This window comes from Rhopilema esculentum, chromosome 7 (genome assembly GCF_057945365.1).
Source record: "Rhopilema esculentum isolate cy_ngs chromosome 7, ASM5794536v1, whole genome shotgun sequence".
Lineage (NCBI taxonomy): Eukaryota > Metazoa > Cnidaria > Scyphozoa > Rhizostomeae > Rhizostomatidae > Rhopilema > Rhopilema esculentum.
The window spans coordinates 1,717,749-1,730,535 of record NC_142821.1 but is presented as its reverse complement, the minus strand read 5'-3'; the positions used below and the strand labels follow the sequence as shown (position 1 = coordinate 1,730,535).

The window sequence follows — 12,787 nt, the reverse complement described above, 5'->3', positions numbered from 1 at the left end:
AAACGAAAATTTCCTTTGTAGTGAGACTCGAGAATGAAGAGAGAAACGAAAAATGTTAACTTGCACATGTTTAATGTCAAGACATTTTCACCAGAATAGTAGCTACGATACAGAGAAAAAGACAAACTTTAAAATCACAGAAACTACCGTTTCCAATTGGAATGTAAAAAAATGGCAACAAAATGTGATAAAGTTATACTTAAAAGAGGTTTAACATGAGAAGATATTTTAATGTGCCTTAACATCTTGTGGTCCCATTATCTTCGAGGACATACAGACGTCTGTGAGGTAGCAACTTAAACCATAAGTGTGGATGGAAATGAAAACAGTTGATGAGTTTACAAAGGGCTTTTCGGTTTATTAGGAGCTCGCTTCTATGGCCTTGCGAAATACGTTCAGCGCAAAGCAATAATCTTGATTTGGCATCAAGCATCAATATTAACAAAAGCAGTTGTCCCATCAATGTGTTGGCTCAGGACAAGTCCTTGTAACGATCAAATCTGTTTATCTGCCTCCTCTTGATCCTCCCCTGGAAGGCCCGCCTCGACCTCGTCCTCCACGGTCACCTCTAGGCGGACCACCACGACCTCCACTGCGACCGTCTCGATCGTAGTCTCTTCCACCTAAATCAAATAAATTATTATAAATTTTTTGAAAATTGAATTTCAGGGTAAAGAGTTTGCTTCACGGGAACAGAGATCCAAAGGTTTTGGAGTTAAACAATGGTAGACTTAATTCACGAGACGCATTAACAAACAAGGTTTCTAAAATAACAAAAAACGGAAATATTCAATTAAATACAGAAGAAAAAAATAAAATGGGAATTTCAAAAAAGGGTTCGATAAACATATCTTAGTTATAGATTCATAGGATTTGTGGTTTAAGAGCAGTCAAAAGGCAATGACTCTTGTGAAAATAATTTTTATTTATAAAGGAGTTGCACCATAATACGACAACAGCAGGGCAATCAGTTGGCTATATGAATAAGTCTGAAAATTACACTAGTCAGTTATAGAGGAGGGTGAAACTATAGAAGAATCGTTACGGGAGGGGGGGGATGAAGCTCTTTGCCCCCTCCTAGCCCCACCAGATACCTGCACAGCAAGATGGTAAAACCACGCTTTAAAAGATAAATAATTACCTCCTCCTCCGCCAGAGCCGGCATCATCTGGTTTTGGCACCTTGCAACGATTGCATTCATCTCTTCGTGCGAAATTCAAATTGCCACATCTGAAGAAACAAAGACTGACTGTTAAACAAAAAAATATTTTTAGACCGCTCATTAACATTAAAGTGGGTAAGGTTACTGAAATTGAGCTTATAACTGAGACTCAGAGAATATTTGAAGGTTGTCATCCAAGTACAATGGAAATTAGGTCTCTAGCAGTCCAATAGGAAGAGGGCGTGTGTCGCTTTTATATTTCTGCTTTGCAAAAAGAACTATTTGCTTTAACATTCTCCCATGTCGTCCTTCGGGAAAAGAAACTCGGCAAATCAAGAAAATCTCGGCTCGCATTCCAAATACGCTTAAGCAGCTGCAGTCTGTAGGGAGGGATCAATGAAAAAAATGGATAACATCAGTCATAATTTTGCAGGCATAAATATTCGTACTAAACTATTTCAAAAAACTATGTGCTACTCACTGAGGGCAGTTCCAGTCACCACTCCGTTCTGAAAGGGAAAATACAATCATAATTTTATATTTACAAATAGTTACACGTCACAAACAGAAATTTTTAAATTTCACAATCTGGCCGACATTCTACATTTAGTTTCCATAAAAATTATAATTTTTTTGAATCACATGACTATTCAAAAAGCATTTACCACCGCCTCCACCACCGCCGCCTCCGCCACGTCCAAAGCTACCTCGTCCTCCACGTCCACGGTCTGAAAGAGAGAAAAAAAATCTTTACCTCGCTCTTGAATTCAGGAAAAATCAGTGAAACATTAGAACAACGTGGATGCAGTATTAACAACAAGTGTTCGAGCAAATAATGACGAAAATAAGCAAAAATAATTACAGGCCTTATCGACATCCCACTGCTAGAAACAATTTGAGCTGTGAGAAGCGACTTTGCCGACCTTCATGTTACTGAAAAGCGTAGACGTTTCGCGAATGGATAAAAGTGGCAAAGGAAAGGAAGGGAGAAGGGATTCGCTCAATTTCTCACATACTATAAGTATTTTCGATTTCTTACAGTCTGGTTAAAAAGATTATAGAATTAAGCAGGCGAAATGAGGGTAAAACAATCTTTAATAGAGAGAGCAAGCTATGAAATCTGGCTTATTTAATGCTGAACCGTCGAATTTAAGTAAACCTTTAGAGTGAACGCAGCAAGAAGTCAGTTAACGGCATAGAGTATGTCGAAGTACCAAGAGCTACAAAGAGTTGCTACCTCTTAATGTTAGGTCCCCAAAAATAAAAAAAGGGTGATTCAAGTACAAATTCCCCAGAACAATGAATACTTATAAAGTAAACATACCCTTTGGCCCTGATCTGTCGAACCCTCCGCCTCCGCCCCCGCCTCCGCCTCCTCTTCCGCTTCTTCCGCGCCAACCACCTTCAGGCACCTTGATTTCAGCTAAGGATACTGAAATCACGTGCTCTGGATCGAAGTTCTTGTTATTGAACCAATTTATGGCAGCACTAGCGCTTGGTGGGTCATCATATGTCACCGTGCATTCACCCTAAAACAACATAATTATTGTTAAATTTTAATCATACTTTCTTCCAAATGGCTCCAGCTAGATATCTCCACATTTTTTTCGTCGTGCATATTACTGCATTATCACTTTACAACATGAGAAAACAAATAAAATTGAATTTTTAAATCAAAACAACATGTGATTGGTCTTCGGAGCATTTTCCCTATTATTAAAAACAGTAAAAATTACCAGTATCTAGAAAAGACATTAAATGCTTCCCAAAGTTTGGTCAATCAAAATTGAACGTGAACCATTGTTCAGCTGACACAGAAAGCTTAAATGAACATTTGGAAGAAATCTAATGTTTAGGGTCAGTTTAGCGAAAATTGGTACTGCTATGGTTTTAAACCTTTAAGTAACGTTTTCAACTTTTCGCCCTTAAGTAACGTACCAAGTTACCGCTTTAAACTTTGTGATACGGTTTTGTTTGCGACAAGAATTTGTTTGTGATTGGTGTCATATCAGCAAAAGTGGTCAAAAGTTATCTTTCAGAAAATCTGTTTGGAGCATACTTTTCTACTGCATCTTTGTGCAAGGACCAAAGAAATAATACATATGTTAATGAAAGTGGGACTTCTCACCTTGCCTTCTCCCTCTGGAGTCTTGTAGATGTAAATTTTGGGATCCCCTGTTCTCTTATCACGCTAAAAATTAACAAATAATAGTTTTGATCAGGAACACAAACTTCCCTTAACATTGTATGCTCAATTATGTAACCTTGACCTTAAGGAAAAACATTGAATAGTTTAAGTCTAACTGAGTATTATTCTTTAAGTGTTTGGATTGCAAATTAACAAAATTTGGTGCGTAAAATAGTTATATACATTCTGAGTTTCACGTTCAATAAAAATTTGGAACCGTCCTGTTCTAAACACCAAATCATTTACAGCTCTGCCTTCATGGCATCAAGCGCTATACGACAAACTGGTAAAACAGTAAATTTCATGATTTCAAATACACAAAGAAGATTCGAAATATGGAGGATGTTGACAAAAACGTTAAGGAAACAACATCCTTGCAAGAACTGACTGAATATCCCAATTAAAGCCAATTTTTAATATTGTTTGATTAAGAAGAAAAGAATACACTTGCATGAAAGTGAGAACATAATTTGAAATACAATTCACCTTGATTATTCCAATCTGACCAAAGAAATCACCAATCTGTGAAGCAGTAGCAGATGGTGGGAGACCAGCGACAAATATTGTATCCTCCTTAACCTGCATGTTGCCTGAAATGGTTAAAAATCTTATTCAGGTACTTATCAATTTGCCGTGAATCATACCAAAGAGATCAATAAAGCAAAAAAACTCACTATAAGGCCAACATTTAAAAGTTTCAGTAAATAAGTGGGTGCATTTTGTACAAAAAATAACCCCACACTGCCCATTAAAATGCAAGCCGTAAAATGGTAACAAACATTTCTGCATTGTGATAAAGAAGTGAAATAAATAAATTTGTAATTAAGTATAAACATCAAACGATGAAATAAACAAACCTGATCTCTGCGGGGGAGCATCTCTTCCACCAGTAGAACCTTTAAAGGAAAATAATGATGTCAAAATCAAGTCAACAGTTTTCTTCGATACAGCCAGGCAGTCATGGGAATAGTGTCACAAAAGCTGACTTCAAACAAAATATAGCTTGAATATTAATTTAAAAAAACTTAAAGCCAAAAACAATAGCCTGTACATAAGCGCCCAGAACCTTGGTAATTGAGATCCCCCTAGTGTAAAAATCAATAGCAGAATCTGTGTTCTTCAGCTATTAAAATTTCCGGCTTGCCAAAACATCGCTTGAAAGCACAGAAAGTAAGCGATATGGCCAACACCTTTTTAGCAAACGAAAGCAAGAGAAATACCTAACGAGCCAGTACTTTGCTTTCAAGCAATAAACGAAATGTTTTCAACGCTTGAACAAGTTTTTAATGTATATTCACCATTAATTATTATTTATCCAATCACCAGCGAATACCAGAACTTATTCTCTGTGGTGATATATTTTAATACAGTATTAATCCTTTGGTGGTGAAAACGTTACTGCAATGTGCATTTATGTGCATTTCAAAGACTATAATTTAAAGGCAACTAAACATTTGCCAAGGGCTGAATATGTTAAAAAACAAATACACAAATTCAAGATCTTTCTGGTAGCATTCACACAACAGGATCATATACATCAAAATGACGGCACAAAGCATCAGAAGCAAATCAATAAACAAATTTCGTTTTCCTTACTTAAAATTCTAAGAGAAACCTTTTTATACTAAAACCGAGGATAGTTTGTGCGATTTGAAGGAAGATGTCGAAAAAAGATGTCAGTTTGAAGGAAGATGTAAAGTTGTACGTAATCAAAACACAAAATAAGGGGTAATCGTAGTTCTTGAAGGGTTTTCATTACTTGCAGACAAATAAGACCAAGCCAGGCCTTAGATAGAAAAGGCCTTACATAAATAAGGCATACCATGATATTTTGCTCTTGCAAAGCATTCTCAAACCACCTTTTTAATACCATTTTCTACAAATTGTCACGGACTAAATTGTCACCGTAGCAATGGTCATACTCTGAAATGCTGCTTATTATAGAAACTTTATCAAATGTTTGCTGAACTTGTGACACGCTGTAACCGTTTTATTTAAAACTTTTTACCAGCACCATATAGGTGACAATCAACTGGCACACCTTTAAACATAAAGACACAGCCCAAAAACACTGTGGGTATAACACCCGTTATATCTACATAGTAATGTTAACCCTTTAAGTTTGGGAGGACAAAACACAGTTAAAACATGGTAAGTAGGTGGTTTTGTACCAACCCAGTTTCACTTACCACCGTAACCACCTCTTTGACCACCTCTTCCAGCATAACCTCTGTGAATTTGATGGTGAACAATGAATTAACATCTAATCCTTTTCTTTCTATCTACATTCAATGTCATCGATATTGCAGTCAATACCTATTCTGCATTTAGACCCAGCTGCCATTGTTAGACTGGCAGGCTCATCTACCAACATTGATGAATCTGTGTGCTTATAAAGACACACTAATATTCAAGTAAGAGTGTATTCGCTGATAAAGATCAGTTTTCACCACAAATAAAACACTTGCCACCTGGATAAGCAACAAAGAAACACCAGAAAAATAGCAACAAATATCTTGGTGTTTGGTTCAACTCCGTTTCTCTAAAATTCAAACATCGTTTAGCAATTAGCATAAGTAGAAAGGATGTGAAGGGCGTAAAAACCCATCAATCAGATGTTGCATAATCTGGTATAAATACTTACTTTCACTATACTATGAAAGTATATATTTAAGTCTTAAGGCACTTTTAACTTACTTGAAATAAGGTACGGATAATTTGCAAGCAGGAAAGTGTGGTATTTAATCGATTCGTGTGAGATGCAGTTCAGTTTATTCCCACTCAGGACAGCTACCAATTTTGGAAAGCTTATAAAATTATGTAATGCTTTGGAAAAGTCCTTTTGGAAAAGTGGAAAGCAATCTATCACCTGCCACGCAAATGAACAAAAGCTATTTAATTTACTCAGGGGGTGTATCGATACCATCCTACCATATAGTCATTAGCGGCACCACGGGGACTAGGGCTAGTCAGGATCAATTTTGTATTTCCCCTAAATTTTTGATGAGGAAAATTTTGGGAAGCGGTACTATTTTGGCAACATATTCTTGGTGATGTAATTCTGTGATTTCTGTGAAACTGCCATTACGCAACCAAAAGCTAGTCACCAGCGCTTCATATAGGTAAAATTGGCGTTCCCTGTTGGTAAAAGGGCGTTTTCTGACAACAAAAAGGGCGTGGCTATAAATTTTTGTTTCGTCCCCCAGTGCCTAGTCCTGATTTTCAAATTCCAGTCAATAAATTGCGATAGTCTGAAATAAACTGGTTTTATGATGTTAAGTTGTAACAAACAATGTAAACCATTTTGAAAATTCATCCATTATGGTTCCCAATCACTGAATGTTGATACACGCAATTTTTGATAACTCAATGCAACCTTGTTTTTCACCACAATACAGCATTGGTGAACATCTGCCTTTATTCTTGTTTTCCTTAAAGATAATACCTCTCACGACCGAGTTGTGTCGGTACAGCATGAAAGGCTGGTATTGCCTTCAGAATGTGGTATGATGCTGACACAAAAAGGTTTGCAAAAGAAATTGACTTCCTTATTCCCAAAGGAGAAAATGCATTATCATGTGATAGACTCCAATTTTGCTTTATTTCTGGTTGGCAAGATAGCTTTTTTCTGAAATGTTTACTGAAACTTAGACAAAAATCAATCACAAGGCTATTCCTAATTTCCCTACCTGAAAAGTATTTTTCATGATAATGACTTTAGATCCTTGATCCTTTGGGAACTTGGATTCAAATTTACCTTCTTTACCTGTTCCTTATTTTTCAAGATGAAGCTTCTGCCTTTGGCCAAATGTCATAAATAAATCCACAATAGTGCACTACTTTGCGTAAAAACATCAATGACTTAAAATTACATATACTGACAATGTGTAGGCCTGAAGAGGATTTACATGTAACCCCATGCATATATATACATGACTATGTCTGAATTACTGCTTTAAATGAATGCTAGCACTCCTTGCTACTTTTTTCTCAACCCCATCAGTTTCAAAATCAAGCCCAAAATGTATAGCCCTCAGCAAGAGTCTATTAGTTCAGAGGATTCACTAAGCCTGTCAGTTTTGTGTGCCTTTCCGGAACAAAATCTGTCAGTTGCAAGCTCCAGAAATTGGAACACTTGTACCAGAAAAAAGCACATTCTTGACATGGAATTTCAGCTACTAAAGTTCCATTTTTAGATATATTGATGCGTGGATAGATTGATGTGTTTTGATGGACCAACTACATAGGGCTCTCAGCTTTTTATACACAATTTGGTTTAGAAAAAAACCTCCAGGAAACATTTTGTGATAACAAAATCCCTTAGCTTACATTATATGGAGTTAATTTTGTAATGGAAAATATGCAATGGTTGGCAGGTGCAATGTTTCATTGGCAGAATTTAACCTTAACCTTATCAATTGACCCAGTATTACGTTTTAATACAAGACATCCGTAGTACAGGCCTGGTCATTTGAGGAGAGCCATAGCTCTTGCTCTCTTCCAGGCCCCCTTAAATGCTAGAGAGGCTACAAATTGCTTTCCTAAACTAATCGAAAAATAAAATAGCACTCCTTGAAATAAGTTTTTCCTTTGTTTCTATTCTTATTTATCGACAAATAGCTCACCTGGAGGTTCATAGTAGAGCTTTTTACTGCTCCATTGCTAAATGTCTTATGGCCAGGCCTGGTAGTAAAATTAAATCCTATCCATTAAGTAAAAAGCTGGCAAGCGTTCAATAGGATTGATCACAGCATTTACTACCAGGCGGTCTGCCGTGATCACCTCAAGATCATTGGGGGGAACCGTACACTGCTTACAAACAAGTAGGCATGTATGTGGGATCCATAACCCTTTGCATCAAAAGTTTTATAAGCTCCATATTCAAAGGGCTGATTTGCAGTAACTGACTCATATTAGTATTGAGGTGTGCCTTGTCCAATTATAGAAAACAGACCAAATTATACAGGAATTTCGCATCACTTGAGCCTTTAAGAAACTTTTCAAAAAATTTGTTTCATATGTAGCTTTAAATGAAAAACCATATAAGCCTGGTTTTGGTACACTCAGCCTTCCATGTCTTAGTTAAAAGATAACACTAACCCTCTTGAGCTTCCTCTGTCATCCTGGCCACCTCGTTCACTTCTGTCAGATCCACGATTGCTCCATCTATCTCCACCTTCTTGACCGTATCCACCTCCTCTACCGCCATCATATCCTTGACCATAAGAACCTCCCCTGCTTCCACCACCAGAGGCATACTGTCCACTACCATTTTGTGGTGCACTGTAGCCTGACTGGGGTCTGGAAGACTGACCCGGCTGATAGCCACCACTGGATTGATATGAAGATCCTGATGAGGCTTGCTGGCCAGACTGTTGGTATGGTGGGTATGAGGACTGACTTGAGTCTTGGAATTGTCCCTGTCCTTGTCCCTGTCCCTGGTATTGCTGTGGATAAGATGAACCAGACTTTTGATAGCCTGGCTGTGACTGCTGATAGCCTGGAGTGGGCTGTTGGTATCCTGGAGCTTGCGGTTGTGTTTGCTGATAACCCTGCTGTGGTTGCTGATATCCTTGTTGTTGGTATCCACCTATGATTGTTTCAAAAATTTTTAAATCCTCATCGTAATCCTTTGCTTACTTTAAAAAACATATCAATTTGTAAAGTAAACAGTGGGGCTTGTACATTGGGGCTAGTGGGGTTCAGCCCCACCAATGATTTCAAAGAATAAGTTTTAGATTCATTTACTTGTAAAATAAACGTCCATTAGTATTAGCATTGTTTACTAATTCTGTAGCTCCCCACACCAGACCTGCCAACTTGCCCCAATCAATTCAATTCAACAGTAGCTGAAGTTTATGTTGCTGCAATAGGTCATGTTGGTCTTGAGAGGAATATACAACAGTGGTGTTTAATCAATGACTTGTATTTTAAGCTGTAAAATTTTGAAGTAAAGCATGCTAAGTTCAATCTGAATCAGAATCTGTTTTGTCAATTTTCAAAAGCAACACAAAATTAGAATGGTTAGGCCTTCTATACCAAAGAGATTTCTCTATCTCACAGACAATGCCTGCCAAAAGTCTTGGAACACTGACATCAATTTCCAAGGTCAAAACCAATCATCCCCCTCTCCCCCACGGAACAATGTTGGTTTACTATCAAACGGATTAGGATTTTAGCAAGCACTTTCTTTTGCGCTTCTTTTATGATATTTCTCTAAATCATCAACATTGTTTGAGGGGGAAGGGGGCGGAAGTAGCAAATTTTTTTCATGAAAGGAATGAAAGATATCAAATGCAGCGTAAATTGGTGGGTGTTCCAAGTACTTTTGGCAGGCATTGGAAGTCTTCCTACAGCATAAAGTATGCAGGTTTTCAATTTGAAGAATTCGTCTTTCACATAATATGACAATTATATATTTACAACATATTTATATTTAAATTTTGAATTTTACGTCATCAGCCCCACCAAAATAAAGTTTTTCTGTGAGCCGCAACTGAAAATAACTGTTTTCAGATTAACTAAAACTTTGCCATCACATCATATTGTTAAATAAGAATAGGCCGGGCACAGCATACTGTGATGTAATAATGGTTCTGATCAAATAAATGAAAAACAACCAACTAGTTTAACAATTATATTCAATAATACCACATGGTAAAGAAGTAAAAGACCAATTCAGTAAACACTTCAATTTAAGTTATGGCTGCATGTCAGATTTTTGTTGCATTAAGTTATTTTCTTGTGGTATGGTAAGCTTGCTTGATAACAGATTAAAGGTAATGTGTCCATATAGAAGGACTGCATATACCCAACTTGCCAAGCCACTAATCAAAATAACGGCTTGCAATTGGTTAGTATTCTTGCAATGCTAAACTACTCACATAAAAAGTTAACCTTGCAGCAGGGTAGATTAACAGAACGACCATAATGGATGGGCAATGACATGAAAAATCACATGTTTCTGAAAACCCCCGCATAGTCACTTGCTTTAGCTGGACACATTATAATATACATTTAATGGACTAACCCAACGCAAACCATGCAACACAAACCATGCCAATGTTGTAAGAAATTTCTGTGACATCACTTACTTTGCTGTGGTTGCTGATAACCAGCATATGAGGGTGCCTGTGATGCTGTTTGGGTATAAGCTTGGCCTGCTGCTGCTGCCTGGCCTGCTTGAGTGTAGCTGGCCGAACCTGAATATCCAGGATAACTAAACAAAGAAGAAACATTTATCAAATATATACAAAAATGAAAATTACTGTAACTGCTCTGTCATAAAGTGTTTTATGTCGTATAGGCAGGGATCAACTGTTGTCTGATGATTGCACCAAGCATGAAACTCAAGAAACTTATTTTTTCAGTCCTAGAGGGGGTGCTTATTTGAGTGAGAGGGCTTATTAAAAATTTAAAATGCCCCTGTCTATAATTTTTGTTGTAAAAATGTCATAAAAATTCTCAGAAAACTTTGCTAGCAGTTTTGAAAGTCTAATTAATCAATTAAAAGGTCCTCATCATCATCAGAATCACCAGGATTAATTGATAACCCTGGGACATCTTCTAAACAAATTTTGACTGACTACTTAGGTGCACAAGTAAGTTTTTACATGGGCAGTATTTAATACACATGATCTTATCATCATCACATCAGTCAAGAGACCCACTAAATGCACAGGTTTCCTTGTTTGACATCAAAGGCTAAAGAGGGGGGCTTAATAGAGAGGGGGCTTATTTTAAGTATTTGATTGATTAGGGGGGATTTGATAGAGAGGGGGCTTAATAGAGAAGGGGGCTTAATAGAGTTTTTACAGTATATATGATTTGTCCCTAAAAATAATTGAATAAGAATAAAATCGTTCAAATGGGTCTTCTGTTCAAGCAAGCAGCTTTCTAAATATAAATGCTTTACTTAGAAGAAAGACAGGTGGAGAAAAGTTTAACAACAAAATGTTGCATAATTTAAATGTTTTATGAAGAATTCAATCTGTGTAAAAGTTTCTTGAAATTTAGAAAATCTATGTATTAGATGATTTGGACTTTGGAAATTATCATTTTAGATTAAATGTCTGAATTGCTTTCATGCTTAATGTAAACAAGTTCATAATTTATCTGTGTTTTGCATATAGTGTCAAAAGTTAAATAGGCAAGTTAGTAACATATCTTGACATAAAAACAAATATTTGTCACACAGAAAAGCTTGATTTGAAAAATAATCTCACTTTACATACCCTGGATATTGTGAATATGAACCATCTAGAAAGAGAAATAACAAATTTGAACAATATTGTCGATACATTAACTCAGAAATTGATATTATCATGATTTTAAATATTTATATATATATATATCTAAATTAGAAGTTGTATAATCTATGACAAAGTGGGAAAAGAACATCTCAAACTTGAAAGTGGGCTCTGTATTGGTTTTATATTTATGCCTTTCACCACTACCCAATAAATCAATGAACTTTGTCAATAGACGTAACATGGTCTAAGAGGAATAAACCCTGAAGACTTATATCGGATTAGTCTTCTACATCCACTATTTCGTTTTATATCTGTTATGAAATGGAGTTTTCCTTTTTTCCAGTTCAAGATTAAGTATACAAATCATTCACAAATACGGGCACTTGTCATTTTTTGACGAAATCAAATTTGAATATGAAGCTTCTGTCTATTGCCAGAAAGAAAGAAACACACCTAATTCTCTTAGAGACACAGCAGTAGGTTAGCTTGACATTTCAAAAACGGGAATTTTTTATAGCGTATCACGGTTTCATGATATATCAGATTTTGCTGTAATAGTTGATTTCTCTCCTGTAGTTGTGCTATCAAGCATCTTTGCAATGTAAAGCGAAAGAACATATTTTCAGCATGATTGGTGGGACAAAATTGGCCTAACAGATTGTGTGAGATATCTGTAGTACATTCTCGAAATGGTGGTAAATCGCTAGGAAAGTATTTTCTGATCAAAGGGAACATAAAAAGGTAGCATTATCAATTAAATACTAACAAGGATCTTGATTACCAGATGCTGCCATTGCTGTGTTTCCAGGCGACGATAAGCTCCTGCAGAATTATCGTCCTGTTTTCTCCTTCCCGCACGCGTGAAAGGCGAAGACCCGTATGAGCATCCCAGAATGCAATGTAAATCAACGCTCCTCCCTAGCGATGTTTTTTCAATACCATTTTCTCGTCTCACTGGATAATAAGTGAAAATTTTTTAAGACAGAATAAACAGAATTTTACAGCGATCTGGAACAGGCGGCTAGTCTACGCTACATTATTTTGTTATGTTTTGTCAAAAAATTAATTGCAATGTATATAGTTCATTTTTACAAGCAGTGGGGTGGCAAAGTTTTTCAGCAGACTCCCAACTAGGCACACTTCATTCACCTTTGTCCTCCCAATTTACCCAGGGCCGGCGAAACC

The 12,787-nt window shown here is 36.7% G+C and overlaps 1 protein-coding gene across 2 annotated transcripts; it reads right to left on the bottom strand.

Annotated features, from left to right (window-relative positions):
• Positions 1 to 55: 55 nt before the first annotated feature.
• On the bottom strand, positions 56 to 12,499 carry LOC135683991 (uncharacterized). 2 transcript variants are annotated; one of them, XM_065199428.2, is made up of 13 exons: positions 12,384 to 12,499; positions 11,585 to 11,609; positions 10,445 to 10,569; positions 8,451 to 8,940; positions 5,540 to 5,580; positions 4,208 to 4,246; positions 3,837 to 3,940; positions 3,291 to 3,353; positions 2,487 to 2,691; positions 1,828 to 1,890; positions 1,644 to 1,671; positions 1,142 to 1,230; positions 56 to 623 (listed from the first exon to the last, which is right to left on the bottom strand). In XM_065199428.2, exons 1-13 carry the CDS (start codon positions 12,394 to 12,396, stop codon positions 505 to 507), a joined length of 1,404 nt encoding a protein of 467 aa, XP_065055500.2. In that variant the 5' UTR covers positions 12,397 to 12,499; the 3' UTR covers positions 56 to 504. The 2 variants fall into 2 exon arrangements, with proteins under 2 accessions (XP_065055500.2, XP_065055499.2); XM_065199427.2 differs by having other exon boundaries at positions 12,369 to 12,491.
• Between the last annotated feature and the right edge of the window lie 288 nt (positions 12,500 to 12,787).